This window comes from Pseudogymnoascus verrucosus (genome assembly GCF_001662655.1).
Source record: "Pseudogymnoascus verrucosus strain UAMH 10579 unplaced genomic scaffold scaffold_5, whole genome shotgun sequence".
Lineage (NCBI taxonomy): Eukaryota > Fungi > Ascomycota > Leotiomycetes > Thelebolales > Thelebolaceae > Pseudogymnoascus > Pseudogymnoascus verrucosus.
The window spans coordinates 319583-345654 of record NW_017263656.1 but is presented as its reverse complement, the minus strand read 5'-3'; the positions used below and the strand labels follow the sequence as shown (position 1 = coordinate 345654).

Sequence of the window (26072 nt, the reverse complement as noted above, 5' to 3'; positions counted from 1 at the left end):
TGCTTCTGTACCTTGATCAACATCATCATACTTGGACACTTCACAACTCCAAACCCCATCTTCCTCACTTCAACCATCACACTTTCTATTGTCTGTGACATATCATCACAACTGTTCCGTGCAGTCACAGACCCAATATCTTACTTGCTTCACTAGAGCAATACATTCACAGCTCCGCGAGGACATCCTACTCATACCACTTGTCTATCGCCAGATCTGAGCTCACATCATCACCATGTCTGCCGAACCGGACCATGTCAGCAAGAAGAAGGTTAACTTGCAGTGAGTTTACTTGTGAGGTCGAGCTTCATGGCAATAGGTTTACTGACTGGCTTCGCAGCGACGCTTCTGGCGCAGAACACAAAGATGTAAGCATATAACGCCACCGTACGATCTGGCCGGCCCATATCGGATACTGACAGTTCCCAGGCCGACGATACTGCCACCGCTATTCTCAAGAAGAAGAAGAAGCCAAACTCGTTAATGTAAGCCTATCTCTGTGAATTCAATGGTGTACAAATACTGATGGTTGTTGCAAACAGGGTTACCGATGCCGTCAACGATGACAACTCTATTATCGCCCTCTCCAACAACACCATGGAGGTATTAGGATTATTCCGTGGTGACACCGTCTTGGTCAAGGGAAAGAAGCGCAAGGATACCGTTCTTATCGTTCTGGCCGATGACGAGCTGGATGACGGAAGTGCACGTATCAACCGTGTTGTGAGGCATAACCTCCGCGTAAAGCACGGAGATATGATTACCGTACACCCGTGTCCGGACATCAAATACGTACGTCAGGAAAGCTCACAGGATCATACGATTGTGCTAACAGTTTCTTAGGCCAAGCGCATTGCGGTTCTTCCGATTGCCGATACCGTCGAGGGCCTTACTGGCTCCCTCTTCGATGTTTTCCTTGCACCATACTTCCGCGAATCATACAGGCCGGTACGCCAAGGCGATCTCTTCATGGTCCGAGGTGGCATGAGACAAGTCGAATTTAAGGTAGTCGAGGTAGACCCACCGGAGTACGGAGTTGTTGCACAGGATACAGTCATTCACTGCGAGGGCGAGCCAATTCAACGTGAGGACGAGGAGGGTAACCTCAACGAGGTCGGCTACGATGATATTGGTGGATGCAGAAAGCAAATGGCACAGATCCGTGAGATGGTTGAGCTTCCTCTCAGACATCCACAGCTGTTCAAGTCGATCGGTATCAAGCCACCCCGTGGTGTTCTCATGTTCGGTCCCCCCGGTACTGGTAAGACCCTCATGGCGAGAGCAGTTGCCAACGAGACTGGTGCATTCTTCTTCCTGATCAACGGTCCCGAGATTATGTCCAAGATGGCCGGAGAGTCTGAGTCGAATTTACGTAAGGCATTCGAGGAGGCCGAGAAGAACTCCCCCGCAATCATCTTCATCGACGAGATCGATTCTATTGCACCAAAGCGTGACAAGACCAACGGAGAGGTTGAGCGCCGTGTCGTTTCCCAGCTTCTCACCTTGATGGATGGCATGAAGGCTAGATCCAATGTCGTTGTCATGGCCGCAACCAACAGGCCTAACTCCATTGATCCTGCTCTCCGTCGTTTCGGTCGCTTCGATCGCGAGGTTGATATTGGTATTCCTGACCCAACTGGCCGTCTCGAGATTCTTCAGATTCACACCAAGAACATGAAGTTGGGTGATGACGTTGATCTTGAGCAGATCGCATCCGAGACCCACGGATATGTCGGTTCCGATATTGCGTCTCTCTGCTCTGAGGCTGCCATGCAGCAGATTCGTGAGAAGATGGATCTCATCGATCTCGATGAGGAGACCATCGATGCCGAGGTTCTCGACTCCCTCGGAGTCACCATGGACAACTTCCGCTTCGCCCTTGGTGTCTCCAACCCATCCGCTCTTCGCGAGGTTGCCGTTGTCGAGGTACCCAACGTTCGCTGGGACGACATTGGAGGACTGGAGAACGTCAAGCGCGAGCTCATCGAGAGCGTGCAGTACCCAGTCGACCACCCCGAGAAGTTCCTCAAGTTTGGTCTTTCGCCATCTCGTGGTGTTCTCTTCTACGGTCCTCCAGGTACTGGTAAGACACTGCTCGCCAAGGCTGTTGCCAACGAGTGCTCTGCCAACTTCATCTCCGTCAAGGGACCCGAGCTTCTGAGCATGTGGTTCGGTGAGTCTGAGAGCAACATCCGTGATATTTTCGACAAGGCCAGAGCTGCTGCTCCTTGTGTTGTCTTCCTCGATGAGTTGGATTCCATTGCCAAGTCGCGTGGTGGATCTGTTGGTGATGCTGGCGGTGCATCTGACCGTGTTGTTAACCAGCTTCTTACTGGTAAGTTAATTCCCCTCTTTCCCCAGATTATCACAAACTAACAAATCCCAGAAATGGACGGAATGACCTCCAAGAAGAACGTCTTCGTTATCGGTGCTACCAACAGACCTGAGCAACTCGATAACGCTCTGTGCCGTCCCGGACGTCTCGATACCCTCGTCTACGTCCCGCTTCCAGATGAGACATCCCGTGCTGGTATCCTTAAGGCCCAGCTCCGCAAGACCCCTGTCGCTCCTGATGTGGACATCGCCTACATTGCGTCCAAGACCGAGGGCTTCTCCGGTGCCGATTTGGGTTTCATCACTCAGCGTGCCGTCAAGCTCGCCATTAAGGAGGCCATCTCTCTCGATATCGAGCGCCGCAAGGCTCGCGAGGAGGCTGGTGAGGATGTCGATATGGAGGATGAGGATGCCGAGGACCCAGTTCCAGAGCTGACCAAGGCACATTTCGAGGAGGCCATGGCATCTGCCCGCCGCTCCGTTACCGACGTCGAGATCCGCCGTTACGAGGCCTTCGCCCAGTCGATGAAGAGCTCCGGCGGTGGTGCCTTCTTCAAGTTCCCCGAGGGAGGTGACCCAGAAGCTCAGGGTGCCGGTGCGGGAAGCGGTGGCTTCGGCGAGGCCGGCAACGATGACAGCCTTTACGATTAGTTAACCATGTACTCTATACGTTTCTATTTTTCTCTTATTTGCATCTCAGTCTGGTGGGTGTCACAGGGCATGATCGGGCTTGCTTCTCCAGGAGTTTCGCTCCTCTGCAGCAAGTATCTCTAGAGGTTAGCAAGGTCGACTCGAGTTTCCGGGTCGGCCGACCTACACATCTAGCAGCGATATGGTTTGGGATATGAATATTCGATGAGTTACAGGACAGCGTTGGGAGTGAAGGGAGGGTTAGATAAGACGGATGGGAGTCGTTGCTTTCTCTTGCTACTTGGTCGTATCGCCATAGATTGTTTAATAGCATGCTCTATCTAAATACTGAAATTCTAAATCGTGACATATGTGACCATACCATTTCCTACGTAAATACAACCAACTGAATAAATCCGAGTTCAGCCATAAAAGTTTTGTCGTCATCGCCTACCCAGGAACGGGGATCCAATCTCTCGTTAGCCATTTCCTCGGCGCTGACCCAAAAATTCATACCAAAGTCACGTGCCTATCCCACTAGCTCCGCTCGGCTTCACGGTCATCAAATAACACCACTACCACCAAGCCCAACCAGCTCTCCAGCACCTCCTCCAACACCTCAATTGCCAGCCCAACAATGTTCCTCCAACGCACCGTGATCGCGGCCCGCCGCGCGGCCGTCAACCCAGCCATCAGGCGCAGCTTCTCCAGCGCAATTGTTCGCCGTAAGTTTCTCCGAGGAAGGCTTTCCCGAGGTGGTGTCGGGCGAATGCGGTTTAGGAGGGAAGAGGGAGGAAGGGGGATAGAGGGGTCAATCGCATTCATCGCCGCTCGTGGAGATGGGGATTGAGGGATTGAAAGCTAATTCGTGTGTGTAGAGGAGGCCAACAAGTACAGCGTCGCTGCGAAGGCGAAGCCTTTCTCTGGTATGTCCTACGGCCCGCTAAAACGCCAACAATCTTTTTGGGTGACGGATAGGTGCTAATAGAGATGCAGAGATCAAGGATCACGATGATCTCCTCCCCCAGGGTGCCCAGCCCGGTACCATCTCCACCGATCTCGAGCAGGCGACTGGTCTCGAGCGTGTTGAGATTTTGGGGAAAATGGAGGGGATTGATATCTTCGACATGAGGCCTCTGGATTCCAGCCGTACCGGTAAGAGAGGAATTCCGGCCCGCGCATACAATCTTGGAGACATACTCGAGATGCGGAAAGGGGAATGGGAATGCTAATTATAAATAGGAACCATCGCCGACCCCATCATGGTCAAGTCCTTCGGCGAGGAGCAGTACGCTGGCTGCACCGGCTCCCCTGCCGACTCCCACGTCACCATCTGGCTCACCGTACGTCCCATCTCCACCTCTTCCCACCATATCCGTAACTTCAACTAACACTACATCCCCCCCAACAGATGTCCCGCGAGCGCCCCGTCGAGCGTTGCCCCGAGTGCGGCTCCGTCTACAAGATGGAGTACGTCGGACCCCAGGACGACGGACACCACGACCACCACCACCACGATGATGGACACGACCACGGCTACGCGCACCCGCTGCTCGAGGAGCCGAAGACGTTTGCCGATTTCGTGAAGCCGGAGTACAGATAAATGTGTGTTTGCGACTTGACTGTACGGAATGGGGGATGTGAGATTTGATAGATAGATTGGTGGGGGGGGGAGAGAGCGGATTTGTTGTAGTATAGAAAATCTATGGGTGGTTTGTTATTTGTTCTGTCTCTTTGAGGCTGTGATGTGTGAAGGGGAGCTACAGGTCGAGATTGTAAATTGCAACTAATACATCAAGAGTCCCATATAAGGTATCCAGCATGGCATGGTATGGTATATCATAGACTCTTCTTGTCCATCCTCACTTCATCAGCCAATTCCTCTCGAAAACAAAGTACGATTCCATAAGTTCAAGAATCATCCTCAGCGTCACAGTATATACGTGCTCAACTTCGACATCTATATGAAGGATGTAGGGAACTGCAGACTATTTTTTCTATACTGTGCGAGCTATGGTTTACATACAGACTTCCCAAGGGATATAAAAAAGGTTAAAGAGCTACGAAGATTCGAAGGCCCTCAATAGAGAACCAAAAACTCCAGCTTGCTCCCTCTAAATTACCAAGTCCAGGCAGATTCACTTCAAAAAGCCGGTATCATCATCAGCTACAATCAAATATAAATTTCCCCCTTCCTCTCCATAACACCACAATCAAGTCCAATCATCTCCCAAAAATTCCCTTCCGACCTCCCCACAATCACATTCATAACACTCACACGCCCTTCCCGAAAAAATATATGTTTTGCACCCGTCCTGTGTATTTATTTATTTAACATCCAGCGAAACCTATGCGTTCCGCCAGGAAAGTGATGATAATGCTGCGTATCCGAAACGCCCCTCCCATCAGTAGTAGTAGTAGTAGTAGTAGTAGTAATCGATATCCAAAAACGCCGATTTCCCAAATGCATACTTCTATCCGGCCCCCATGCCTCCTTCCCCTCTCCATCAGCTCTCTTTTAACCTCTTTCTCCCATCTTCAATTATCCTTCCTGTCCCCATCTCCCCAATTAATCCTCCCTCGTCAACCCTCCCAAAATCAAGGCCTAACCTCAACAACCATCTCCAAACACTCCCTCGTAATCCTCACCCCCTCCTGCATCACCACCCCCGGAATCTCCAACCCCCCTGTCTCCCTCTCCCCCCTCCTATCCCTCGTATCCCTCATATCCCCCCCTTCCCCTCTCCCAGTATAAACCTCCCCCCTCTCCTCGGCCCTCTTCCTCGCCCCCGCCTCCCGTCGCGCCGCATTAGTATCCTCCCTAATATCCGCCATCACCCGCTCCATCAGCCTTGGGAAGGTGTCGCATTCTGAGTCTGGGGAGCGGAGCAGCGCGAGAGCGTGTTGTTGGATGCGGGTGGGCCAGTCGGAGGCGTCGGAGGAGAGGATGTGTTTTAGGTGGTTGTGGATGCTGTTGGGTGTTAGTGGGTGGGTGGTAGTTGGGGAGGGTGCGCGGGGGGGGTTATGTCATTGGGGGTCGGTTGGGGGGGGGGGGGGGGGAAGGGGGAGCGAGACGTACCGTTCAATATGCCCATCCTTAATAAGCTGAGCGTTAATCTCCGACCTCAACTCTGAGTTTGCAGCGTCAGCAGCAGCGGGCGTCTTTGGGATCACCACGCCTGTTGGTGACGGTTGTGACATCGTGTATAAAAAACGAGCTATTACAAGCCCCCGCTTTCGACTCTTCGTGTATAGCAAAATCTCCGAACTCCAGTGTCTTTTTGGGGGGTATTCGGATTCTGAGGAGGCTGGCTGGGCAATTGTATATTCGGCTTGGTGAGGGGAAGTAGCTGCGAAGGCGTCAGTATCTCACTCTTCCAATTCACCCACAGTTACAGCGGCCGGGTGACTTACATACCAAACTCAATATCTCCTCGCTATGCAAACTGCAATTATAATATCAACGTAAAACAGCGGTTTGCCAGTATTTATGGGTGTTATCGTCGCAGCATTGTCGCTTTGGAATTGGGGGGGACTGAGTGGGTAGGTTGAGAGATGGGTTAAATTTGGGAAGTTCTTCAGCCTTGCCGTTAGGCTGCGGCGTTGGGTGAGTTGGTTGGCAGTGGCGATTGATGGGGGCGGGAAGATCCGCGGAGGTGTGGGAGATGGGGGGAAGGTGCGAGGAGCGAGGAGCCGTAGTAAGGACTGAGGTTATGTTGAGATGGATATGAATATCCATGTGATGGTTTAGATATTGAAGGATTGGATATTGAAGAATGGTAATTGATTCGATAATGTGGGAGGGAAATAATTATTTTATTATTTCATTACCGGAAATATAATCGATTCATATTCGCCAACCATATGAGTTTAAAATAAAACCTCAAAGAGAATTTTCAAAGTACTGCATAACAGAAGGTAGCATCTACTACTACAAAGTATACGAGCCCCGATCTTAGTTCAAGAATGATCAATAGACCTTACACAGAAGGTTGACCTCCGATTGCAATATACCCCCAAATCGACATCACGTGACACACAAGGCTGAGCCCCCACGAGCCTTGGGATAACCCTTCCATAATGATAAGCTTCCATCACCAGAACGAATCTTTTTGCGCCCATCAATGCACCTTCCACTCTTCTGGGACTGTTGCAGCTCTCCCCCCACGTGGCCGTACGCTTCTACAGGTCCCATAAACCGGTCGCACATAGCTATATATATAGAGACAGACCCAGTGTCGTCACCGAGCAGTCGTCCCAGCAGCCCTCCATCTCAGCGGCCCTGAACGGCATCCCCAGATTATTCATCATCGGCGCTCGCACGCACGACGTCGGTCGAAGCTCGGGCGAGACAACGCCGGACAACGAGAAAATGAACACTCTGTCACTTTTCCAAATACAAACCCCGCCCATCCTATCACCTCGGGAATCGAACACGTCTCTCCCTCCTACCCGCTCCCGCCTATTTGTCCTGCATCCCTTGGCCTACCACAAAAAGCCGGAGAGGGGGGGAGGTTGGTGGCGGTGAGTGATCGAAAAGTCTGGTAGACGACCGTGGACCTTCCCTGGGGCTGGGGGGGGAACCGAGCTGCTGCTTTCGTCTCAAGCGCCCAGTTGCCAACGGTACGGCCCGAAATCCATGTTCCTGGCCACGGTCATCGTCTGTCAATCGAACACGTATTCTTTGTGGCTCAGGCGGAAGGGAAGGACGTGCAGCCGGTATTTGCTCAGCTGCTGTAACTTACCGGTGTGATCAACTGTGGACACGCTCTCGCGGAAATATGAGATACGTGGTGCGAGAGCGGCCACGGGAAGGTAAGAGGGAGAGAGTCAAGGGCACACTACAGCAGCGGCATCCATTGGCGGAAAGGCAAACATTGGAAGCCGCTGCTGAGGAATTGGTGCTCGGGGAAGGGGGAAAGGCTGATGGCATGAGCAGCTTACCGTCGACTTTCGAGTTACAATTCCGAGAGGAGTTTGATCATCAGACGACGTCCGTTGGGATGGTCAATATATCCTCTTCCGTGGTTTGACAAAGCTTCGAGGTTCTGTGAGATGGCATGGCATAGGTCCGGGGATGAAGCGGAGATGAAACCCTTGTAAACGGCCGGAACCTGAGCCAGTCTAGCCCCGGACAATGCAGGCTGATACTCTCACTAACCCCGTTGGCTCTCTGGTAATAGCAAAGTAAGGTAAGTAAGTAGCTGCAAGCTGACAGGCATGTTACTTGTATGGACGCACACGCACACACGCACTCTCCTGTACCTTTGGTAATACATCCTCCCCAACAGGGTGGTAAGATGGTAGACATGACCTAAGTTAGGTTCCTCACTACTGCGGAGTTATCTCATCCTCCCATATGCACGCCGGAGCGGGAGTCGGAGTAGCAGGGGGGGCGGGCGGTATATTGTTCCGCGGCCCCTACCTACACCGATCGAGAGAAAAGACGGTGAGTGTTTGAGAAAAACTGAGCATGTGGGAGGAGTTTGGGCCGCGTGCGGTGCTTCGAATGTGAGACTGCAGCTAGACGGACTGCAGACTGTGCATCAGGCCGAGGTGATGCGATGCGGGAAGTTTGGGTGATGGTGTCAGAGGCGTTCATTAACCTGCACTGTACATCTGCGTACGGCGTACGGACAGGATGCGCGATGGTGCGTGGGAGGGAGCCTCGATTGTGCGCGACTGGAGATATGCGACGAAGGCGTGAGGGAAGGAGCATCATCATCACACATCAGAGCAGCACAGCACGGTACGGTACGGTACTAGAGCATTAGAAGCACTCCACGCGTACGCACTTACCGTCCACTACTGCTGTAGACTACTATGGCAGAGTAGGATAGTGCGATACGGCAGTCTTAATCATTTTCAGACCATCTATATTGACATACCCGACTGAGCTGGGGTACATACTGTAGTATGTACTCCGCGGAGGCTAGATTAGTTGAATAATCGAAAAGGATTGGGAAAGGAAGATCCCCATCCATCACGTTGGCTCGAATAAGATGGGTTCGGTAGTGAGTGAGTGGTCTCTACACAGGCTGCCCGCCCGCCCACTCCCACATATACCCTGACCAACTGAACCAGCCCACCCATCCATCCCTTGAAGCTGAATCGAATGGTACCGCGGGGCCTTGGAAGGGACGACCCGGGCGGATTTAGCTTGCACCCTCCCCCCCCTCCTCCTCCTAGAGCGTCGAGAGGCGTCGATCTCAAGGGAGGAGTGAGTGAGTAACGGGACTAGTAAGTGGCTGGTGGTAAAAACAGCTTGGCTGGTCATTCATAGGGGAGGGTAGAATCCGGGCGTTGGTTACCGACATCTTGTCTTGTGCCCAGCGCATCTCACACCAAGCGGCTTGGAAACACGGCGGGGGGTGACCGGGTGACCTGTGAGTGAGGGTGAGGGGGATGGGGTGATGGGACGGTCTGTCTTGCCTGTTCTTGGGGTTGGCGATCGTGGATGGCAGGGACGAATGGTAGGGACGAATGGCTCATACTGGGCTCACACTGGGCTCACACTATGATTACGGCTTTTTTTGGTCTGTCAATATAGGAGGGGGATGCTTGCCTCTTTGAGATGTTGGGATGGGCTGGACTAGGCCGGATGGAAGGGGATGGAGGGACTTACTTACCTTACTCGTAGAGGAGCTCGTATGGAGGGGAGTTGATGGTGTGTGGTTGTAGTTGGTTAGGTAAGGATGTGTGTATGTGTGTGTGTGTGTATGTGTGTATGTGTGTATGTGTATATTATGTATGTATGATGTATGTGTATACTTGATGGGATTAATGGGAATAATGGGAATAATGAAGGCTCAGACGACGTCTACAGCTGACAGGAGGTTGCTCGGGATAATAATTTGTTGGTAGGGTAGTAGTAGAGTAACAGTATAATAGGTGCGACTGTGCCCATCAATGCGACAAGACGAGGCGACGACGGATATTAGATTAATCCTCCCGGCCGGGGATACAGATAGAGATCCAGACACAGTTACCCAACTGTTGTATACTGCACTGCACTACACCGTTCGTACGTATTTGTATGTACTTTACATGCAAGCCAGCATGCAAGCCAGCACCAGCCGTAGAGTACCAGAATGCAGCGGCGAATGCATCAACAGTAAACATCAAAGTGTCTCGCCAGCTACACCAGCTAAACCACCTACACCAGCTAAGAAATGTTAGCAGCGAATAGGACTCCCAGACAGCCTCCAGTCCAATTTTTGCTGCTCTAGACCGCCCCCCCGGAGAATGCTTAGTTAGAAGTGGGTGGTACTGTGGTGCGTGAGTAGCTGCATCAAAAAATGCGATGCCGCATATGCAGCCAGTAGTTAGTTAATTTGGTTAGCATGGGAGTTCACAAAACTGTCCAAGCCCATCCCAAGCTATCCAAGCCATCAAGACCAACTACTATACCACTATACCACCACCACAATAACCGCATTCTTTTTCAACAGGTCAATTAAAAAGAAACAGTCAATAACCCATTCCATTGCCGGTGCCAGCCAGCCATTGCATCACTCTTCTCCACCCTCCCCCCCTCTCTCTCTCTCTCTCTCTCTGGCGGTGGAATAAGAGACCTTCTTGCGTATCAGACAGACCCTATCAAAAACACAACAAAAACTGCTCCGCATTCAGGACTTACCTACTACTCTATTATTGATCCATTACTGGGCTCATACTGGTCCATACTGGCCTATACTAAATAAATAAACCCCACGAAGAGTTACGCCATCCCCGGGGATTTTTTTGGGGTCTCTCTTCCCACGTCAAATTCCCCATCCATCTCCCCCCTCCCCCCCAAATACCAATCACAACTAATCCGAACTTCGGGAAACTCGTTATCATACATACAATACCTGTCGCTGCCCTTTTTCTGCACGACCAGATAATTACGGTCTTTCGCACTTTCCCCCGAATTTTCTACGCACCAACTTCTATTTTTGATCATAGTCCCTCCTCAAAACTGTCAGATACCGAAGCACCTGACTCGAGTTGTGCGATCTGGGCCGCTCGACTAAGACCAATTTTGCCGCCGTAGTGGCAACCCCACGTACATACTACTCCGTACATACTCCGTACATACATACATACATACGACAGCTTCGCCACCCGTCCACACGGTATACCCTACCTACCCTACCTACCCTACTACCTGGAAAACAATTCCCATATAACTCCAGTCCAACCGCCCGCACCCGCAGGCAGGCATGAGTGAATACCAGAACCGGTAATAATCATAATTCGGATCGCAAGCGGAGGGAGTTCGATCTCGGGAGGAAACCCAACAAAAATATACCCGCCATGGATTCTTCTTCAGAGCCAATTCCCGCCATGGCGAGCTCCCCCTCTTCACCTGGCACCGCCTATTGGATCCTTCACTACGTCCAATACGCATACCCATTGGTGCTGCTGGTGGTCTTCCTGACTGCATTCGTTGCGCACAGCATCATTTCCTCGCCCAGCAACCAGTCTGTCACTTCTCGATCTACCCTCACGGGCCCAGGAGGCAAGCCCCTACCGCCAACCTCGAGACCGCCCAGCAATAGCCCCCCGGTGCCGACGAACGATGGGTTTGGCAAGACCCGCAGCCTGCTCTTCTGCTGGCTGTCCGTGGGCCTGATTGGCACCTTTGTCGGGAATATTGTTAATATCGTGGTGCACGCCGTCTCAGAGCGCAAGGAGGGCTGGTGGTGTGGTGAGGCGCCTGCGGTATGTTCACACGACCTCTCTCCTCTCTCCTCTCCTTAACTCTGCCGTGTGGTGAACTCGGGCTAATTTGGGGGGTTCGCAGGCATACGTGATCGGCGCGGCGTTTCTCTACTCGCTCTTTCTCATTTCGCTGGTCGATACACATCCGTCTCCGAGTGTCGTTCATTTGATAACATGGAGTGTTGCGTTGGTCGGGGAGCTTGTGCTCATTGGGGCTACAATGGTGTATATCACGTCGCCGCACCGCGAAATAAATTCTTTGAACCCAGATACGCCTATATTAGAGGTTCCAAATCAATGGGAGATTGTCGAGGTCCTCTGTGATGCGGCTAGGGTCCTCTTCCTGGTGCTCTGCGTGGCTTTCTACGCGTTCTTCTCGTATCAGCAGTCATCCTCGCCCAGTAAAAGAAGGACCTCTCGCGAGCGCGCTGCGGCGCGGGACGAGCGAACGCCCTTGCTCAATGGACACACCGTCAGCGGTGATGTTCACGTAGAGAATGGAAACACGGAACACGAGAACGGAGGGCATTCGCCCGGGGAGTCGGCGTATGGTGCTACTACCATGAATGGGCACGCTGCTGTAAACGGTGACGCTGCTATGAATGGACATGGTCAGGGCCCGGCAGGTCCTACCGATTCGGCGGCATTTTACAGACCCACGACTGCGCCCTCGAGGAGCTGGTGGGAATACCTGCGTGGATACTCGCTATTCTTCCCATATCTGTGGCCGAACAAGTCATTGAGGCTCCAGATCACAGTGGTTGTCTGTTTTGTCCTGGTGCTGCTACAGCGCCTGGTCAATGTCCTGGTCCCAATACAGATGGGCAATGTGACAGACTTGCTGTCCGAAGATGAGCCGGAAGAGGAGGGTATTCTCCAGATGCTGAAGGGCGGACCTACAGGCCCGTCAATGCCGTGGTTGGCCATTTCTCTGCTCATCGTGTACAAGGTTTTCCAGGGGACGTCTGGACTCCTTGCGGCCGGGAGAGCTGTGCTCTGGATTCCAGTCTCCCAGTACTCTTACCAAGCGCTGTCTACTTCCTCGTTTGAGCACGTCCATGGACTAAGCTTGGACTTTCACCTGGGGAAGCGCACTGGAGAGGTCCTATCGGCGCTCAGCAAGGGTGCTGCGATTAACACGTTCCTGGAGCAGATCACTTTCCAGGTTCTGCCGATGCTCATCGACTTGGTACTTGCCATCATCTACTTTTCGATCAAATTCGATATTTACTACTCTCTCACTCTCAGCGTCGTCACCTTCTGGTACCTCTACGCGACTGTTCGCCTCGCGCAGCTGCGTGCGGAGCAGCGGAGACGGATGATCAATGCGGACAGAGAGGAGGATGCAGTTAAGAACGATTCGATCCAGTCATATGAGACGGTGAAATACTTTGGTGCTGAGGAGTACGAGTCGAACAGGTACAGAAAGGCTGTCCAAAACTTCCAGAACGAGGAATATCAGGTTACTCTCTCTTTGAGCGTCATGAATATCGTCCAGAACATGATCTTCATGCTCGGATTACTGGTTGTGTCCCTCATCGCTGCGTACCAAGTCACTTCAGGACTTCGTCGCGTCGGAGAGTTCGTCTCGCTTATCACCTACATGGCCCAGCTGCAGCAGCCGTTGAACTTCTTCGGCACGTTTTACAAGAATGTGCAGAGCGCCATGATCAATGGAGAGCGCCTTTTGGAGCTCTTCAAAGAGCAGCCGACTGTTACGGACCACCCTGGTGCACGCGATCTGAACAAGTGCGAGGGACGGATTACCTTTGAGGGCGTCAAATTCTCTTACGACCAGCGGAAACCCGCATTGCAGGACCTTACCTTTGATTGTCCGCCGGGTACGACAACTGCACTGGTCGGTGAGTCTGGTGGTGGGAAATCGACAATTTTCCGCCTTCTGTTCCGCTTTTACAACGAACAGGCCGGTAGAATTCTACTCGACAACCACGACGTCCAAAACCTGACCATCAAGTCTCTACGAAGCCACATCGGAGTCGTGCCGCAAGATACAGTCCTCTTCAACGAGACAATCATGTACAACCTGCGCTACGCGAACCAAAACGCCACCGACGAGGACATCTTCAATGCCTGCCGAGCAGCCAGTATCCACGACAAGATCCTCTCCTTCCCCGACGCCTACGACACCAAAGTCGGCGAGCGCGGCCTCCGTCTCAGCGGCGGCGAAAAGCAGCGCGTCGCCATCGCCCGCACCATCCTCAAGAACCCCCGCATCATCATGCTCGACGAGGCAACAGCAGCGCTGGATTCAGAGACCGAACAACACATCCAGGAAGCACTCAAGCGCCTATCCGTCGGTCGCACAATGCTTGTCATAGCGTAAGCACCACCATAATCCCTCCCCATTATTGTCCACATGAGCACCCTTACTAATTTGATATTTGATATAGTCACCGCCTCTCCACCATCACAAGCGCAGACCAAATCCTCGTCCTCCACGAAGGTTCCGTCTACGAGCGCGGCACCCACGACCAACTCCTCGCCAAAAAGGGCCGCTACTACAACATGTGGCGCAAACAGATCCGCGCCGAGCGTGCAGCAGAGGAAGCGCGTCTACTGAGCGATCGCGCTGCGGTGCTGCGTGAACAGGCCCTCGCGAGACCGGGGAGCTGTGATGGTCTAGGCAGCGAGGAGACGTCGGATAATGATACGGCGCATGAGGGGGCGGAGGCGGAGACTGAGGCTGATGTGGAGGAGGGGAGACCCCTGCTTGGGGGGGCGGCGGCGGCGACGGAACGGATTAGGGGGCCGTTTAGGGGGGAGGCGTTTTTGGTGAGGAGGAGTACGCATGATGGGATTCCGCCGGGGTCGCCTCCTTGAGGGGGTTATACGTTTGACGAAGACAGGGCAAGCTTCGTCTACCACCACGGCTGCGTGGCTTTGGTGGTTGGGTCGGAGTCAATCGCTCGTTTTCTCCCATCGTCCTCAATGTCGATAGCTCACATGAGCCAAACCCACAACACAACACCGAGAGGGACACTCGCTCACTCCCACACACCCCTCGACACCCACTTCCTTTCTTTCCGAATGACGCATAAAACGTCCTGCAGCGCAACATTAACGAATGTCACGGCAAAAACAACACGCTCTTCTTCTACGGAAATCGAGCATCAGCGAACACGCATTATTCCTCACACCCTTAATTAACTTTACTGGGGTCGCCTTAATTACTCTTTCGTCTCGCCCTACTCATTCAAACGGCGGCCCCTACTTTTTTGTGTCCCTTGTTTTGCTTTTCGCCCTCACCTCATTTTCTGTTTGTGCTTTTGGGCTTTTTCATACTATAAAAGTTGAAATTCGCACCGTCTTCTTCTTCTTCTTCTTGAGTTCCTTCTGAGTCATTTCAGCATCAAGCGTGTTTGTTTTGCGACGGCGTGCTCTATTTGCCTTTCTTCACTTGGGCCGAGGGGATTTGTACATGTTTGGCCGTTTCCCAGCCCCCTTCCTCCTTTGCTATCTGAGCTATAACGGGGTTTTGCGACCTGCACATTTGCCTTTTCTGTTCCTTTTCTACCCAAATTGTTCTCCGTGCGGTTTTTTTTCTCTATTAAAAAGACATAATTATTAGGACTGGTGGTTCTTTTGAGGAGGTTTAATTTTCTACTTGTGTGCTGTGTCTGGGAGACTGGACTGGTCTGGAGCGTGGGCGATGGAGGGGGGGTTTTGGGTACATATATTTGGTACGACTGGAACGGGGATATGCTGGAGACCGAAGGCGTAGGCTTTGTTTCTTTCTCTGCTTTTAGGCATGTAAATAAGGAACGAGACCTGGAGGGGTTTGCTTTTGCGTGCGTGTGTGGGCTTTTTACCAGAATGGCAGAGGGAGAGAGGATGGGGGGGGACCTCAACCCGACGGGGGGGAATAACGATGGGGAAAGGGGGGAGGAAGAATGGTGTGTTTGGTGCAGGGCGAAAATAGATAAGAAGATGCGAATCTGAGGATCTTTGCACTTGGATTATTTTTGCTACTCAACACTGGTTTGGGGTGTCTCGTCGTGTTTGTGAATGCATGGGATGGTCAGATTGTGTGATTGTCAAACCCTTTTTGGCTTCCCTCTCTGTCTCTGAAACCATGAGATGGTCAGATTGTGTGATGATTGCTTCATGTATGTGTGTTTGGTTCAGAGGTATACATTGCTGCCGCGCTGTTCTAGATAGTCCAACTATATAACCACTGCGTCTGCCCTTCACCCCCTCTCTCTATCACGCGTGCTCCGTATGTGCACCCTCATCACATACCCCGAATCCCCCTTCCCTCACCACCCCGGTCCCCGCCCTTCTTCACACCACTGGGTCCGAAAGCGTAGCTTCGGGCTCTATTCCCCCGCACACAACCCCCCCTTCCTCCTCCCACCATCGTACAAGATTACTCAAAACCGCAAGTCCAAAACAAAAACAAAAACCCCGTCTATCCCAAGAGTCGTAATTAGGAAAAGAAAAATTGTCGCCCGTTCACCATCCCCAGTCTATACCCACCGGTCCCGGATCCAGCCTGTTAAATTGTTTTACATGCGGCGGATTTGTTTGATTTACTCGCGAGACACGTCGCGGCCGAAGGCCTTCGATTTGAGCCAGTCTACGACGACGAGGACGCGGTTACGTGCTAGAGGATGGATGTTAGATTTCTGTCTGCGAGATATGTAAGGGGAGGGGGGTTACTCACTGCTAAAGCACATACTCAGATACGCGCTGCGCCAGAAGAGATACGTGAGGCTTCCACCCGAGGCAAAGTTTCCATTAAACCACGTCACATCCGCGACCGCGCGATCACTTCCAATATACGCCAACGATCCCTGGTGCGAGTAGTGGAACGGCTTGATATCCTTGATACGACGGAGACTCTTCTGGAGGTCCTCGAGCTCGGTAGCAACAACCGGCGCATCGGTGCGAGTAACATTCAACGAGGTGGAGAGCTCATCAATGCGATTCTCGAGGTGCTCAGTCTTAGCCATGGTATTGAACAGACGCGCGAGGAAAGCGCCCTCCTGCGCGGCAACCTGCGCAGTGGGGGCGTAACCCGCGACGGCGCAGTCGCCGGTGGCCCAGATGTCGGAGGTTCCCTGGACGGCGAGGTACTCGTTGACGGCGAGGCCGCGGCGGGAGTCCTTCTGCGCGGGGATCTGGGACATGAGGTCGCGGACGATGGGGCGGACGGCGTTACCGGTGGCCCAGACGAGGAGGCCGTAGGGGAGGATGGTGGTGGTCTTCTTGCCGTCGGGGCCGGTCTCTTCGGCTTCGACGGTGTTCTCGGTGACTTTCTTGACGGCGGTCTTGGTCATGATGGTGATTTTCTCCTCCTTGAAGGTCGATTCCGTGTACTCGATCAGCTGCTTGGAGAAGGAAGGGAGAACGTTGGGGAGGGCCTCGATAAGAGTGACCTTGAACTTGTCGCTGATCTCGGGGACCCATTTGCGGATGTCTTGGTCGAAGAAGTCTTGGAGCTCGCCGGCGAATTCGACACCGGTTGGGCCACCGCCGACGACGACCATGTGGAGGAGACGCTTGATTTCTTCGGGCGATTGGTCCTTGAATGTAGCGGTCTCGATGCAATCCATGATCTTGGTGCGGATGCGCTGGGCATCACCGACCTCCTTTAGGAAGCAGGAGTGCTCAGTGACACCCTGGATGCCGAAGGTGGCATTCTCGGCGCCAACGGCGATGACGAGCTTGTCGTAGGAGACCTCGGTCTTAGCAGAGGTGCCCTTGATCTCAGAGTTATCGGCGATGCTGACGGTCTTGCGGACTGGGTCGATGTGCGAGGCCTCAGCTTCGTAGAAAGTAACGGCGGCCTTCTTGTGTCTCAGAATGGAACGGATCGGCTCCATGATGGACCTGTGCTCGATGGTGCCGGTCGTGCATGATGGCAGAAGGGGTGTGAAGAGGAAGTAGTTGCGAGGAGAGACTACAATGACGTTGTAGTTCTCAGTGTTGAGCTTCTTGAGCAGCGACACCGCGCCCCATCCGGTACCTGCAGCAATTGATTAGATTCTCGATCGATGGAAGCTATCGTGGGTACGGAGGGCTTCAGGTCTTACCTAGGATAACGAGGTTCTGCTTGTTTGGATCGGGAATTGGCTGCTCCATAGGATGACGCAGTTCGTAGATGCCGTATCCCATGTAAGCTACACCTCCGATGAGAGAGAGGTAGGTCGCTCTCCACATCCACCTGAGGGTTCTGAACTTGCGGCGAGGCTTCACCGGCTCAACAGGCTTGATGTCCGCATAGCCTCTGCGCGACGACTGCTGCAGTCTGCTCGCATTGACGAAGCTGGTGCTTGGTCTCGCACGTGGCAGAGTGGCGAATGAGCGACGAGCAACGCTCTGGAGCCCAATTGAGGGCGACTGAAGCATCGTTGAAGCTCTGATTGATGAAGCCATTGCTTCGAGAGTTGGCAATGCGTGCCAGAGGAAAGGTGAGAGTCAGAGAGAAAGGGCGGAGTCGGAGAGGGAGGGGGGGCCTATGGGGAATTCTCAGCAATTTTTGTTTTTGCGCCTGGAACCTTATGCGAGGCGGCCGCTTTGTGAATGGATGAGCAAAGGTGATGACATAGCGCGGTTTTTAAATTTAGGTGCAGGGATCTTTTGCGATTTTCAACTGATAAGATATCTCACTTTTTTGCGAGTCACAACTGATAATAAGATTTTTTTCTTTTTTGCGGCCGGTTGCAAGGGGGGAAATATATAATGCCAATATTTTTGTCGAGTTTATCTGCTTGTCACTTACCATCTTCAGCTCCTCAAGAGGCATTTCGTGACTTATATGACTTATAATAATGGGAGACCAAGGCTTGGTCCCTTTTCAATTATTCATACCGTATTCACAGAGGTTTCGCCGGCCCTATTATAGATGTGGGAGCTAGCAAACTAGCAAAACTAGTGTCAGGATTGATGTACAGTACACTGTACATGACGCGACGGCGATTTCGGAGGAGCGGCAGCTACGATTCTCTCTCCTTTACTCTAGTCCGAGAGCCATGTGGGGGCATTGGCTTTGTCTATCTTGCGGTATACGGTACAGTACCCACGTGCGGCCGTGTTCGAATTCCTCTTCAGCTTCATTCTGAGGTCACAAACAGAGCTCTCGCAATAGGAGCATACAATGATAAATAGGGGCAACAACCATATTCCTGTCGCCGACCCCCTCTCGTCCCGCCCCACAGGGATCTTTTAGTTCAGCCTTGTGGACATTTGACATGGCTGTCACGGCACCGAGACCGAGGCACGCAGAATGCGGATGATATCGGAGAATTCTTGACGCCTAAGCCGGTTTCACGCGTTTATATCAATCAAGCCTCGTGCTTCCCATGTGAAATGGGACACAAGTGAGACTTCAGAGCTCAAGCTGTCACACGTGTTAGAACCGTCTCATTATTCATTTCTTATTGTTCCCTTGCTTGGTGTACTATCATGTCTCTACCAGCGTGACTCAGATTCCTAAGATTCTCACAATCCCACCTTTCACCAGGAATAGATGGTTCTTCAAGCATTTGAGAAAGCGTCTTGGCTATGGGAATACACGGTTCCGATAGCCAAGACGCTTTCTCAAATGCTTGAATGCTGACCAGTATTGAAGCTACTTTGTCCTCCATCTCAGGCATCAGCAGCCATCATCGAGTGATGCAAGCTTCGGGCTTTGCAACCACACCATCTCGGGATTCTCGTTGGGCAGTCTCAGCTGCCTGGCTCATGCTATCACCTTCGGTTCCCGAACCATGCAGTAGAGCTTGCAAACCTCCCCGTCATCGTCGCAGTCCATACCCCTGACGAACTTGAACCCCATCGCCTCGTAGATCTTGGTATTCGGCTCGTCCCGACTACTTTCCAAATAGCATTTGATACCTTCCGCATCTGCCTTCTTGGTGACCTCGTTGAACAAGGCCCTTCCGACACCCTTTCCTTGTGCTTCGGGTAGAACGCTGATGATGTTCAGAAAATAGTAGCCTTTCGGGTCCGTCCAAACCTCCTTATGGGCTTCCGCTTGACGTGCTTTCCAGATATAGTATCGCTAACAGAGTCAATTACATTCTCACATGGTGGAGCCATCGTTCTTACCTTGACGTTCAACCCTCCTCGCCCATACTGCAGGTTCATCGCCACCTGGTTTCCCCAGAGCCGCCAATCCTCGAAGCCATTCCAGAACCACTCGCCCCACGTCAATGGCTTGTTAGTCGCCCTGGGCGGCATCCACATAGCAATCCCAAGGACTTTATCTGAGCCCTCCTCCTTGGCCACATGGAACAAGGCATTACGTAGACCCCATAGACAGCGGATGCGAAGAGATACACGGTTGCGATTCAAATCAATCTGTTTGGTTGTTAGCGGCGCCAACAACGAACTCGTTTGCCAAATAGATGCTTAGAATAGAACTCGGATTTTTGTTTGGGACGTGTAATTAAAATTGAAACTTCTCCGGTTTACTCTTTATACCGTGTGTTCCTCATGAAACAAGGGCAAACGCAACTTACCTTGGATCGATCGTTAAAAATCCATAAATTATATGGGTCATTTGCGAACGCTTCTTGAATCGTCCTTATACCGCCATCGATATCCTCCTCTCTCATGGGACTCACAACAACCGGCATGATGGCTTTTGATAGACTCTCTCTGGCTATATTACCCTAACTTATTGGTCTATGCCAGGATAGGATGGGAATGCCAGGATGTGCACAAGTGGTAGGTTGGCTGGTAGCTGGCATCGGTTCTCGGCCCGCAAAACGCCAAGACCCGCCTGCCGACTTCAAAACACGAACTACGACAATTCATCCGCTTGAGACGGAACTGAAACGCCTCAGGACGAGCGCGCAACACAACCGCATTGCGATCTCTTCCAATTGCAGTCAAGATACCTCCTAGGCGCATTGGCATAGCCCAATATCCCAGTAAGGTCCGCTTGATAATGCATCAGCTTGTGTGGATTCTCTCAAGCGTTACTTCCTCCCCGCCGTGTTTCTGGTGAGTTCGCATGTATATCGCTGTCGCAAGCTTGGGCACACGAGGCGTTCTCGGGGTTGATCACAGCTCCTGATCTCCACTCAGTTCTATGGCTTCTTGATCTCAGCGTCAAAGGGAAGGATCCCGTTGCATTTGTGCGGCAGTTTGCTCCTGAAGTCTGGGGTTTCCTGTCATGCCAAGATCGCGGAATCATGTGTCTACCCGATGCCCATCCATATCTTGTTGATATCCTCATGATCTCAAGTTCTTCATCCTTTCGTAGTATGGCTGGCACATACGACACTTTCATTTCTTTTCATTTTCTGTAGTTTGGCTGGTTCATTCGACATTTTTTCAATTCTCAATTGGTTCTTTTGTTTGTTTACGAATACTCTACGTCCGACCTTCGACCTGCCTCTCTTTCCGAATCAGTATATTCTATGTTACGACTTTGAAGCGATTGTCTATCAAGCTCGGTAGAAGGCATAAGCCATGGCTCCATTCAACCATTTCGGTGCTGTTTTCTCGACACCGCTACCCCCGGTTTCTCCGCCATCGACCAAACGGGGCGTGAGGGAACAAAGGGCAGAACGAAGGGCACTGCGGGATTTTCAGCCAGAGAGGGCTCCGAACACATCTAGAGACTCGAAATTAAGGCGAGGTCGACGACTATCGCCTCGACAGGAACCTGCTGTGGTCGATTTGGATAGTGCCAGCACTGGTGAAGTGAGCAGCGCCTCGGACAGTGGCAGTGCTCCCGCAGCAACGGAGAGAGGGATATTAGGTGATGCGATAGCTGGAGTTGGTTCTGCGGTTGGCAGTGCTGCTGGAGCGATCAGCGGTTCGAATAGTGACAATGCTCCCGCAGCGACGGAGAGAGGGATACTAGGCGATGCGATAGCTGGGGTTAGTTCTGTGATTGACAGTGCCCTCGATCCAATCCTTGGTGGTGGCCAGAGTTCTACCGCCGTTGCAGCTCCCGAGAAAACCAATGCCGCCGAGGTAGAAAGCAAGTCGACTCCTGTCGCCACCACGGCGAGCGAACCAGAGGCCGGTGCTATTACGTCGAACAAACCATCGCCTGACGCCGTTGAAACGAGTAGGCCAGCTATCATTACCACAACGCCAACGGAACATACTAGTAAATCGCCTGACGCACCAGCATCATCAGCTCCGCCAGTAGTGGCAGTGGCAGGAACTACCGGAGTACTTTCAGCAGAAGCCGCTGCTACTCCTACACCTAGTAATGCAGGACAACTGACAAGGTTTAACCCAGAATTTACCATGGCCTTTCCAACACCTACAGCACAATTGCAGAGTGCAGACCGCGTCAGTCTCGGTAACAGCCAAGCCACAGGTGCTGCCGGGCAGAAGGCCCAGGGTCAGGCTGTTGACTCTATTGTCTCATCTGATCCTGGCTCCGATTCAGACTCCGACGATGGCATTGACTCCGGCGTAGAGTCCGACGATGATCTCGATTCAGATTATGAAGATGACGCTACCGAGTCTCGGTTGGTCGCCTTCACAACAATCTCTGGCACCCCTCTCTCGACGTTATCAGCCGTCTTGGATCCTACTGCTGTGCGGAACTTGCCAAGCAACGTCACCCCAGTCTCTCAGACTGGTGGCCAAACTACGATAGCTTCAGCCGCTGCCAACAACAAACCATCACCACTTACTCCTGAAGCCTCAAATGGCCTGATCGCTTTTGGTGCTGTCGGTAAGGATGACGCAATCCAATTCATAACACCAGCTAATATGTTATAGGCGGCGTGCTTTTACTCAGCTTTGTAGTATACATCCTGCTTCGTCTCCGCAAGACCGATGCCTTCGGCTGCTTCAACTGTTGCGGAAGCAAACGCAAGTCTCAGAGTAATGCCTCAAAGTCCCTTTATCATGCTAGCGGCGTTTTTGGCACAGCTGCCCCCTCTGAAACTCAAACCCACTCGCGAGGCTTCTCGGCATTTTTCAACCCCATGATCCAGTTAAGAGCCGCCGAGTATGAAAAAGACCCAAGCCTGGGCCAACCGTACTCGCGCAACTCGTTGATACAAAATGCGGCGCCTATCGCTGTGAGCCAACAGCCCATGCCATCTAGGGATGATCCCCCTCCAATGCCCGTCCTTCCACCAGCGTACCGTCAAGCCAATGGAAAGAACCCCCGGATGTCAGAGGTCTCCAGTCTCTCATCTGGATTTGGAGATGCTGTAATTGATATCCCCGAATCAGGACCAACAACAACATACCTTAGCAACAAGTCCGCCCAAGTTTTACCCAAGCCTAACAACCAAACGCTCGGGCTGGACCTAGGCCCACGGTTCTCATGGGCCAACGTACCTACGCCCCGAACGCTCGGCACCCACAGAAACAGAGACACTGTCAATACTGCCACGACGACCACTTCGCGTGACTCAGAGCCCAGGTTCCGCACCGTAACAAGCTGGGTGAATCAGCAGACGAACCGAGTGATGAAGAACCAAGGAGATAGCGGCGCTTCTAGTGTCTCTAGCCAGGAGAGGAGCAGCGTCCCGGACGTACCGGCCGTTCCTGAGGCGTATGGGGGAGGGAAGCATCAGAGAATGCCGAGTGCGGAGACGGATGTGGTGTTCAGGGCGCATCCGGGGGATGAGGTCGAGATTAAGGAGAGTTCGAGGATTCCGAGCACGTTGTTGACGAGGAAGTTGAGGCTTTGAGGGGTGGAGGATGGGGCTATGGCTAGTAGTGTAATAACACACGTGGTGTATTGAAGGGTGGGATGTGGAGGGGGAATATAGCATAGTATCTGTCTATGGGGTAGCTCCTGGGGACTACTCATAGCGGATGCACAGCGTTAAATCTTGAGAGTGAATTAGATTTTGATAAGTATATGTAGTTAAGTTTATTAAATATGTATTATGTAACAACTGCTCATCACTTGTCGATCAAGAAATCCGCTTCTTGGAGGATGAGAAAATTGCAACTTATAAAGCCGGTAGATGGCTGCCAACCCACTGGTTAATGGGTGGATTCAACCTTGGCGGCTTTTTTTAGGATCTATTATTCTGTTTATATTTTTTCGTTCCCCCACATTCATGCTGCATTTCTCAGTGCCTCGTGGTCTCTGTCTCATTGTTGACGTTCCTCACGTGTCGTCGTCAGTTGCCCCTCTCATTTTGTACCAAATGTGTTGCTAAAAATAAATCCGAGGTACAAAATTGCGGGACTCAAAAGGCTCAGCCTCAACCCGTGAGGCTGATAAGCAATACACCTTGTCCTGAGCCTCGCGGAGGCGTCGTAATTGCAACGTACTCGCCCCCCACTCTTCAACCAAGTCAAAATCGCATTTCTCAAGGGCTTACATAGGCCATATAAGCTTATAACCTAGGGCCATCATCTCTGCATACATTGCATGTCTTCGTTGAAGCTCACCACACCATCCACAGCTCCCCCACGGCACTAGCTGCAAGGCAGCATAACATCCAAGATGCTCGACGAAAACCTCCCCGCCTTCTTCATGAAGCCCAACCCCGACGACCCCCTCCGAAGCACAATCTACCTAGGCCAAGGCGGCCAGGAACTCAGTCCCGAATACACCCTCCGCCGCCCCGACCCCAAGCAAACCCCCGAAGCGCGAAACTGCTACGCCGTCGCCCTCTACGACTCGCACAACCCGGACGTGCTGTACGCCGAAGTCCTCGTGCAGCCAGAATGGACGCAGCCGACGCTCTCGCAGGCCGAGATCCGCGCGAATAACGGGCTCACCCCGCCGCCGGTGCCGATCGTGCCTAATAGCTTCACGATACAGTTGTATAACCCCGATCAGCAGGTGGCTGTGAAGCAGATCGCGGGGTCGTGGAATTCGTCGGCGTATTGGGAGTTTGAGATGCCGCAGCAGACGTTTAGGTTGCCGTCGGCGTCGTCGCTGGATAGGGAGCAGGATGATCCTGCGGCGTCGATTGCGACGCCTAAGGTGACGTTTAAGTGGAAGAAGGATGGGAAGTTGTCGAGGGATATTACTTGTTTCATGGCGGGGAAGTCGACAAATGGGAAGAAGAGCAAGGAGCCGGATATCACTATTGCAATGTTCAGGAAGGGCAAGGAGATGACGATGTACGAGCCGAACATGCACCGCGTGGATGTCGAAGATACGAAGGGTCTCGAGGTTGTGATTCTACTGGGCGCAACTGTCATAAAAGATATCTTCTTCGAAGCCTCAAAGGAAATGTTCAACATCGGCACTGTCGCCGCCCCAGCCGTCGCCGCCCCAGTCCGCAAATTCAGCGGACCCGCACCCGGACCCGTGATGAGCGGCGCAAGGCAAACCGCAGCACCCATCCCCGCCCTCGGCGCATACTCCCTCCCACCACCAATATCCAACGCCCCACCCCCGCAACGCACTCAAGCCGCACCTCCCTCCAACAACCCCTCCATGAGCCCTCTGGATCAATGGCAAATCGACCAAGAAACCGCCCGCCTACGCGCACAAGTCGAGTCTGAAGAGCGCGATCGCGACCGCCGCAGCAGAGACGAGCAGAAGGAGCGAGACCGCCGCGACCGCGAGGAGCAGAAGCGCATCAAGAAGATGCTCGAGGTTGAAGCTAAAGAGCAGGCGCGCCGAGATGCAGAGGTCGCAAAAGAGACTGAGCGCTTGCGCAAGCAATACGGCGTTGCTCCCGTGCGCGACGAAGGCGGTCCTAGGCCGAGTGTTCACTTCGCACCTCCGCTTCCAGCACGCCCGGTTTCATATATACAGGGGCCTGCGATGCCTCCACGGCCGCAGGGCTATACCAGCGGGCAACAGAATCGACAGAATCTGTATAACCAAGCGCAACCGATGCAGCAGCTCCCACAGCACTTCTCAGCGCCGCACTCCCAGCCTTCGCCCGTGCAGCGCCCAGTGAGCGCTAATGCGGCGCAGACGGGGCCGTTTTCATCACAGACCTTGAATAACGTAAGGGCATCTCGTTTTCTTATGAAACTACGTGGTGACGGGAACTAATGAGATTAGTGGTGGTCTGGTCCAAATGCTCCCGCTCCGCCGCCGACGAAGAATAAAAGAAGCACTTCGGGGACGTCCCATCCGCAGACGCATGGGAGTAGCAGTGGGAGTGTGAGCAGACTGCTTGGGATAGGAATTGAAGGGGAGGGAGGGAGGCAGAAGGTCAAGAAGAAGCGCAGTGTGTATTTCTGAAAAATGGCCTCGATGGGACAGGATGTACGAGGATGAAAGGATCTATGAGTGATTGATTACTAGCGTGGGCTGGATGGAGGAGGGGCGTTTTGTCGAGATTTATGATATCCATGATTGCGAAATTTATATAGTTATAGATATAGGGACGGACGCTGGAATGCGAATGAGTTCATTCTGGATACCATCATCTGTGTAATCTGTGCCTGGCCCGTCAACGGCGTGGTCCCGTGATGGACCCCTTAACCCCCAAATCAGGATCTGCACCTGACAAAGCAGAAAA

The 26072-nt window shown here is 52.6% G+C and overlaps 8 protein-coding genes across 8 annotated transcripts; 5 read left to right on the top strand and 3 right to left on the bottom strand.

The window, feature by feature from the left end:
- Nucleotides 1–17: 17 nt before the first annotated feature.
- Nucleotides 18–3300, top strand: CDC48 (AAA ATPase cdc48). Its single transcript, XM_018271317.2, has 6 exons — nt 18–282; nt 341–368; nt 430–485; nt 543–792; nt 844–2335; nt 2387–3300. Exons 1-6 carry the CDS (start codon nt 236–238, stop codon nt 2983–2985), a joined length of 2472 nt encoding a protein of 823 aa, XP_018133676.1. The 5' UTR covers nt 18–235; the 3' UTR covers nt 2986–3300.
- Nucleotides 3301–3475: 175 nt separating this feature from the next.
- Nucleotides 3476–4840, top strand: COX4 (cytochrome c oxidase subunit IV). The gene is made up of 5 exons (XM_018271316.2): nt 3476–3689; nt 3843–3890; nt 3961–4119; nt 4207–4307; nt 4376–4840. Exons 1-5 carry the CDS (start codon nt 3602–3604, stop codon nt 4565–4567), a joined length of 588 nt encoding a protein of 195 aa, XP_018133675.1. The 5' UTR covers nt 3476–3601; the 3' UTR covers nt 4568–4840.
- A 531-nt stretch (nt 4841–5371) lies between these two features.
- On the bottom strand, nt 5372–8778 carry VE01_01799 (uncharacterized protein). Its single transcript, XM_018271315.2, has 4 exons — nt 7710–8778; nt 6383–7609; nt 6044–6314; nt 5372–5935 (listed from the first exon to the last, which is right to left on the bottom strand). Exons 3-4 carry the CDS (start codon nt 6163–6165, stop codon nt 5563–5565), a joined length of 495 nt encoding a protein of 164 aa, XP_018133687.1. The 5' UTR covers nt 6166–6314; nt 6383–7609; nt 7710–8778; the 3' UTR covers nt 5372–5562.
- Nucleotides 8779–10364: 1586 nt separating this feature from the next.
- On the top strand, nt 10365–15523 carry VE01_01798 (uncharacterized protein). Its single transcript, XM_018271314.2, has 3 exons — nt 10365–11670; nt 11753–14010; nt 14082–15523. Exons 1-3 carry the CDS (start codon nt 11263–11265, stop codon nt 14509–14511), a joined length of 3096 nt encoding a protein of 1031 aa, XP_018133700.1. The 5' UTR covers nt 10365–11262; the 3' UTR covers nt 14512–15523.
- A 414-nt stretch (nt 15524–15937) lies between these two features.
- Nucleotides 15938–18354, bottom strand: NDE1_1 (NADH:ubiquinone oxidoreductase). The gene is made up of 3 exons (XM_018271313.2): nt 17727–18354; nt 16355–17659; nt 15938–16294 (listed from the first exon to the last, which is right to left on the bottom strand). Exons 1-3 carry the CDS (start codon nt 18067–18069, stop codon nt 16221–16223), a joined length of 1722 nt encoding a protein of 573 aa, XP_018133705.1. The 5' UTR covers nt 18070–18354; the 3' UTR covers nt 15938–16220.
- An 855-nt stretch (nt 18355–19209) lies between these two features.
- On the bottom strand, nt 19210–20458 carry VE01_01796 (uncharacterized protein). Its single transcript, XM_018271312.2, has 3 exons — nt 20157–20458; nt 19744–19995; nt 19210–19696 (listed from the first exon to the last, which is right to left on the bottom strand). The coding sequence occupies exons 1-3, from the start codon at nt 20271–20273 to the stop codon at nt 19376–19378; spliced, it is 690 nt and encodes a 229-aa protein (XP_018133704.1). The 5' UTR covers nt 20274–20458; the 3' UTR covers nt 19210–19375.
- Nucleotides 20459–20722: 264 nt separating this feature from the next.
- VE01_01795 (uncharacterized protein) lies at nt 20723–23464 on the top strand. Its single transcript, XM_018271311.2, has 2 exons — nt 20723–22342; nt 22390–23464. Exons 1-2 carry the CDS (start codon nt 21115–21117, stop codon nt 23313–23315), a joined length of 2154 nt encoding a protein of 717 aa, XP_018133689.1. The 5' UTR covers nt 20723–21114; the 3' UTR covers nt 23316–23464.
- A 326-nt stretch (nt 23465–23790) lies between these two features.
- VE01_01794 (uncharacterized protein) lies at nt 23791–25960 on the top strand. Its single transcript, XM_018271310.2, has 2 exons — nt 23791–25552; nt 25610–25960. The coding sequence occupies exons 1-2, from the start codon at nt 24086–24088 to the stop codon at nt 25790–25792; spliced, it is 1650 nt and encodes a 549-aa protein (XP_018133706.1). The 5' UTR covers nt 23791–24085; the 3' UTR covers nt 25793–25960.
- The last annotated feature ends 112 nt before the right edge of the window (nt 25961–26072 follow it).

Excerpts from the sequence above, each read along its gene's own strand:
- CDC48 (XM_018271317.2), top strand. The coding sequence starts at position 236 with ATGTCTGCCGAACCGGACCATGTCAGCAAGAAGAAGGTTAACTTGCA. Across the intron at positions 283-340 it reads AAGAAGAAGGTTAACTTGCA|CGACGCTTCTGGCGCAGAAC; the intron begins GTGAGTTTACTT and ends CTGGCTTCGCAG. Across the intron at positions 793-843 it reads CGTGTCCGGACATCAAATAC|GCCAAGCGCATTGCGGTTCT; the intron begins GTACGTCAGGAA and ends ACAGTTTCTTAG.
- COX4 (XM_018271316.2), top strand. The coding sequence starts at position 3,602 with ATGTTCCTCCAACGCACCGTGATCGCGGCCCGCCGCGCGGCCGTCAAC. Across the intron at positions 3,690-3,842 it reads CTCCAGCGCAATTGTTCGCC|AGGAGGCCAACAAGTACAGC; the intron begins GTAAGTTTCTCC and ends TCGTGTGTGTAG. Across the intron at positions 4,308-4,375 it reads ACGTCACCATCTGGCTCACC|ATGTCCCGCGAGCGCCCCGT; the intron begins GTACGTCCCATC and ends CCCCCCCAACAG.
- VE01_01799 (XM_018271315.2), bottom strand. The coding sequence starts at position 6,165 with ATGTCACAACCGTCACCAACAGGCGTGGTGATCCCAAAGACGCCCGCT. Across the intron at positions 5,936-6,043 it reads AAGGATGGGCATATTGAACG|CATCCACAACCACCTAAAAC; the intron begins GTACGTCTCGCT and ends AACACCCAACAG.
- VE01_01798 (XM_018271314.2), top strand. The coding sequence starts at position 11,263 with ATGGATTCTTCTTCAGAGCCAATTCCCGCCATGGCGAGCTCCCCCTCT. Across the intron at positions 11,671-11,752 it reads GGTGTGGTGAGGCGCCTGCG|GCATACGTGATCGGCGCGGC; the intron begins GTATGTTCACAC and ends GGGGGTTCGCAG. Across the intron at positions 14,011-14,081 it reads CGCACAATGCTTGTCATAGC|TCACCGCCTCTCCACCATCA; the intron begins GTAAGCACCACC and ends TATTTGATATAG.
- NDE1_1 (XM_018271313.2), bottom strand. The coding sequence starts at position 18,069 with ATGGCTTCATCAATCAGAGCTTCAACGATGCTTCAGTCGCCCTCAATT. Across the intron at positions 17,660-17,726 it reads GCAGAACCTCGTTATCCTAG|GTACCGGATGGGGCGCGGTG; the intron begins GTAAGACCTGAA and ends CAATTGCTGCAG. Across the intron at positions 16,295-16,354 it reads TCTGAGTATGTGCTTTAGCA|CACGTAACCGCGTCCTCGTC; the intron begins GTGAGTAACCCC and ends TCCATCCTCTAG.
- VE01_01796 (XM_018271312.2), bottom strand. The coding sequence starts at position 20,273 with ATGCCGGTTGTTGTGAGTCCCATGAGAGAGGAGGATATCGATGGCGGT. Across the intron at positions 19,996-20,156 it reads TTTTTAACGATCGATCCAAG|ATTGATTTGAATCGCAACCG; the intron begins GTAAGTTGCGTT and ends ACAACCAAACAG. Across the intron at positions 19,697-19,743 it reads GAGGAGGGTTGAACGTCAAG|CGATACTATATCTGGAAAGC; the intron begins GTAAGAACGATG and ends TGACTCTGTTAG.
- VE01_01795 (XM_018271311.2), top strand. The coding sequence starts at position 21,115 with ATGGCTCCATTCAACCATTTCGGTGCTGTTTTCTCGACACCGCTACCC. Across the intron at positions 22,343-22,389 it reads GATCGCTTTTGGTGCTGTCG|GCGGCGTGCTTTTACTCAGC; the intron begins GTAAGGATGACG and ends AATATGTTATAG.
- VE01_01794 (XM_018271310.2), top strand. The coding sequence starts at position 24,086 with ATGCTCGACGAAAACCTCCCCGCCTTCTTCATGAAGCCCAACCCCGAC. Across the intron at positions 25,553-25,609 it reads CATCACAGACCTTGAATAAC|TGGTGGTCTGGTCCAAATGC; the intron begins GTAAGGGCATCT and ends TAATGAGATTAG.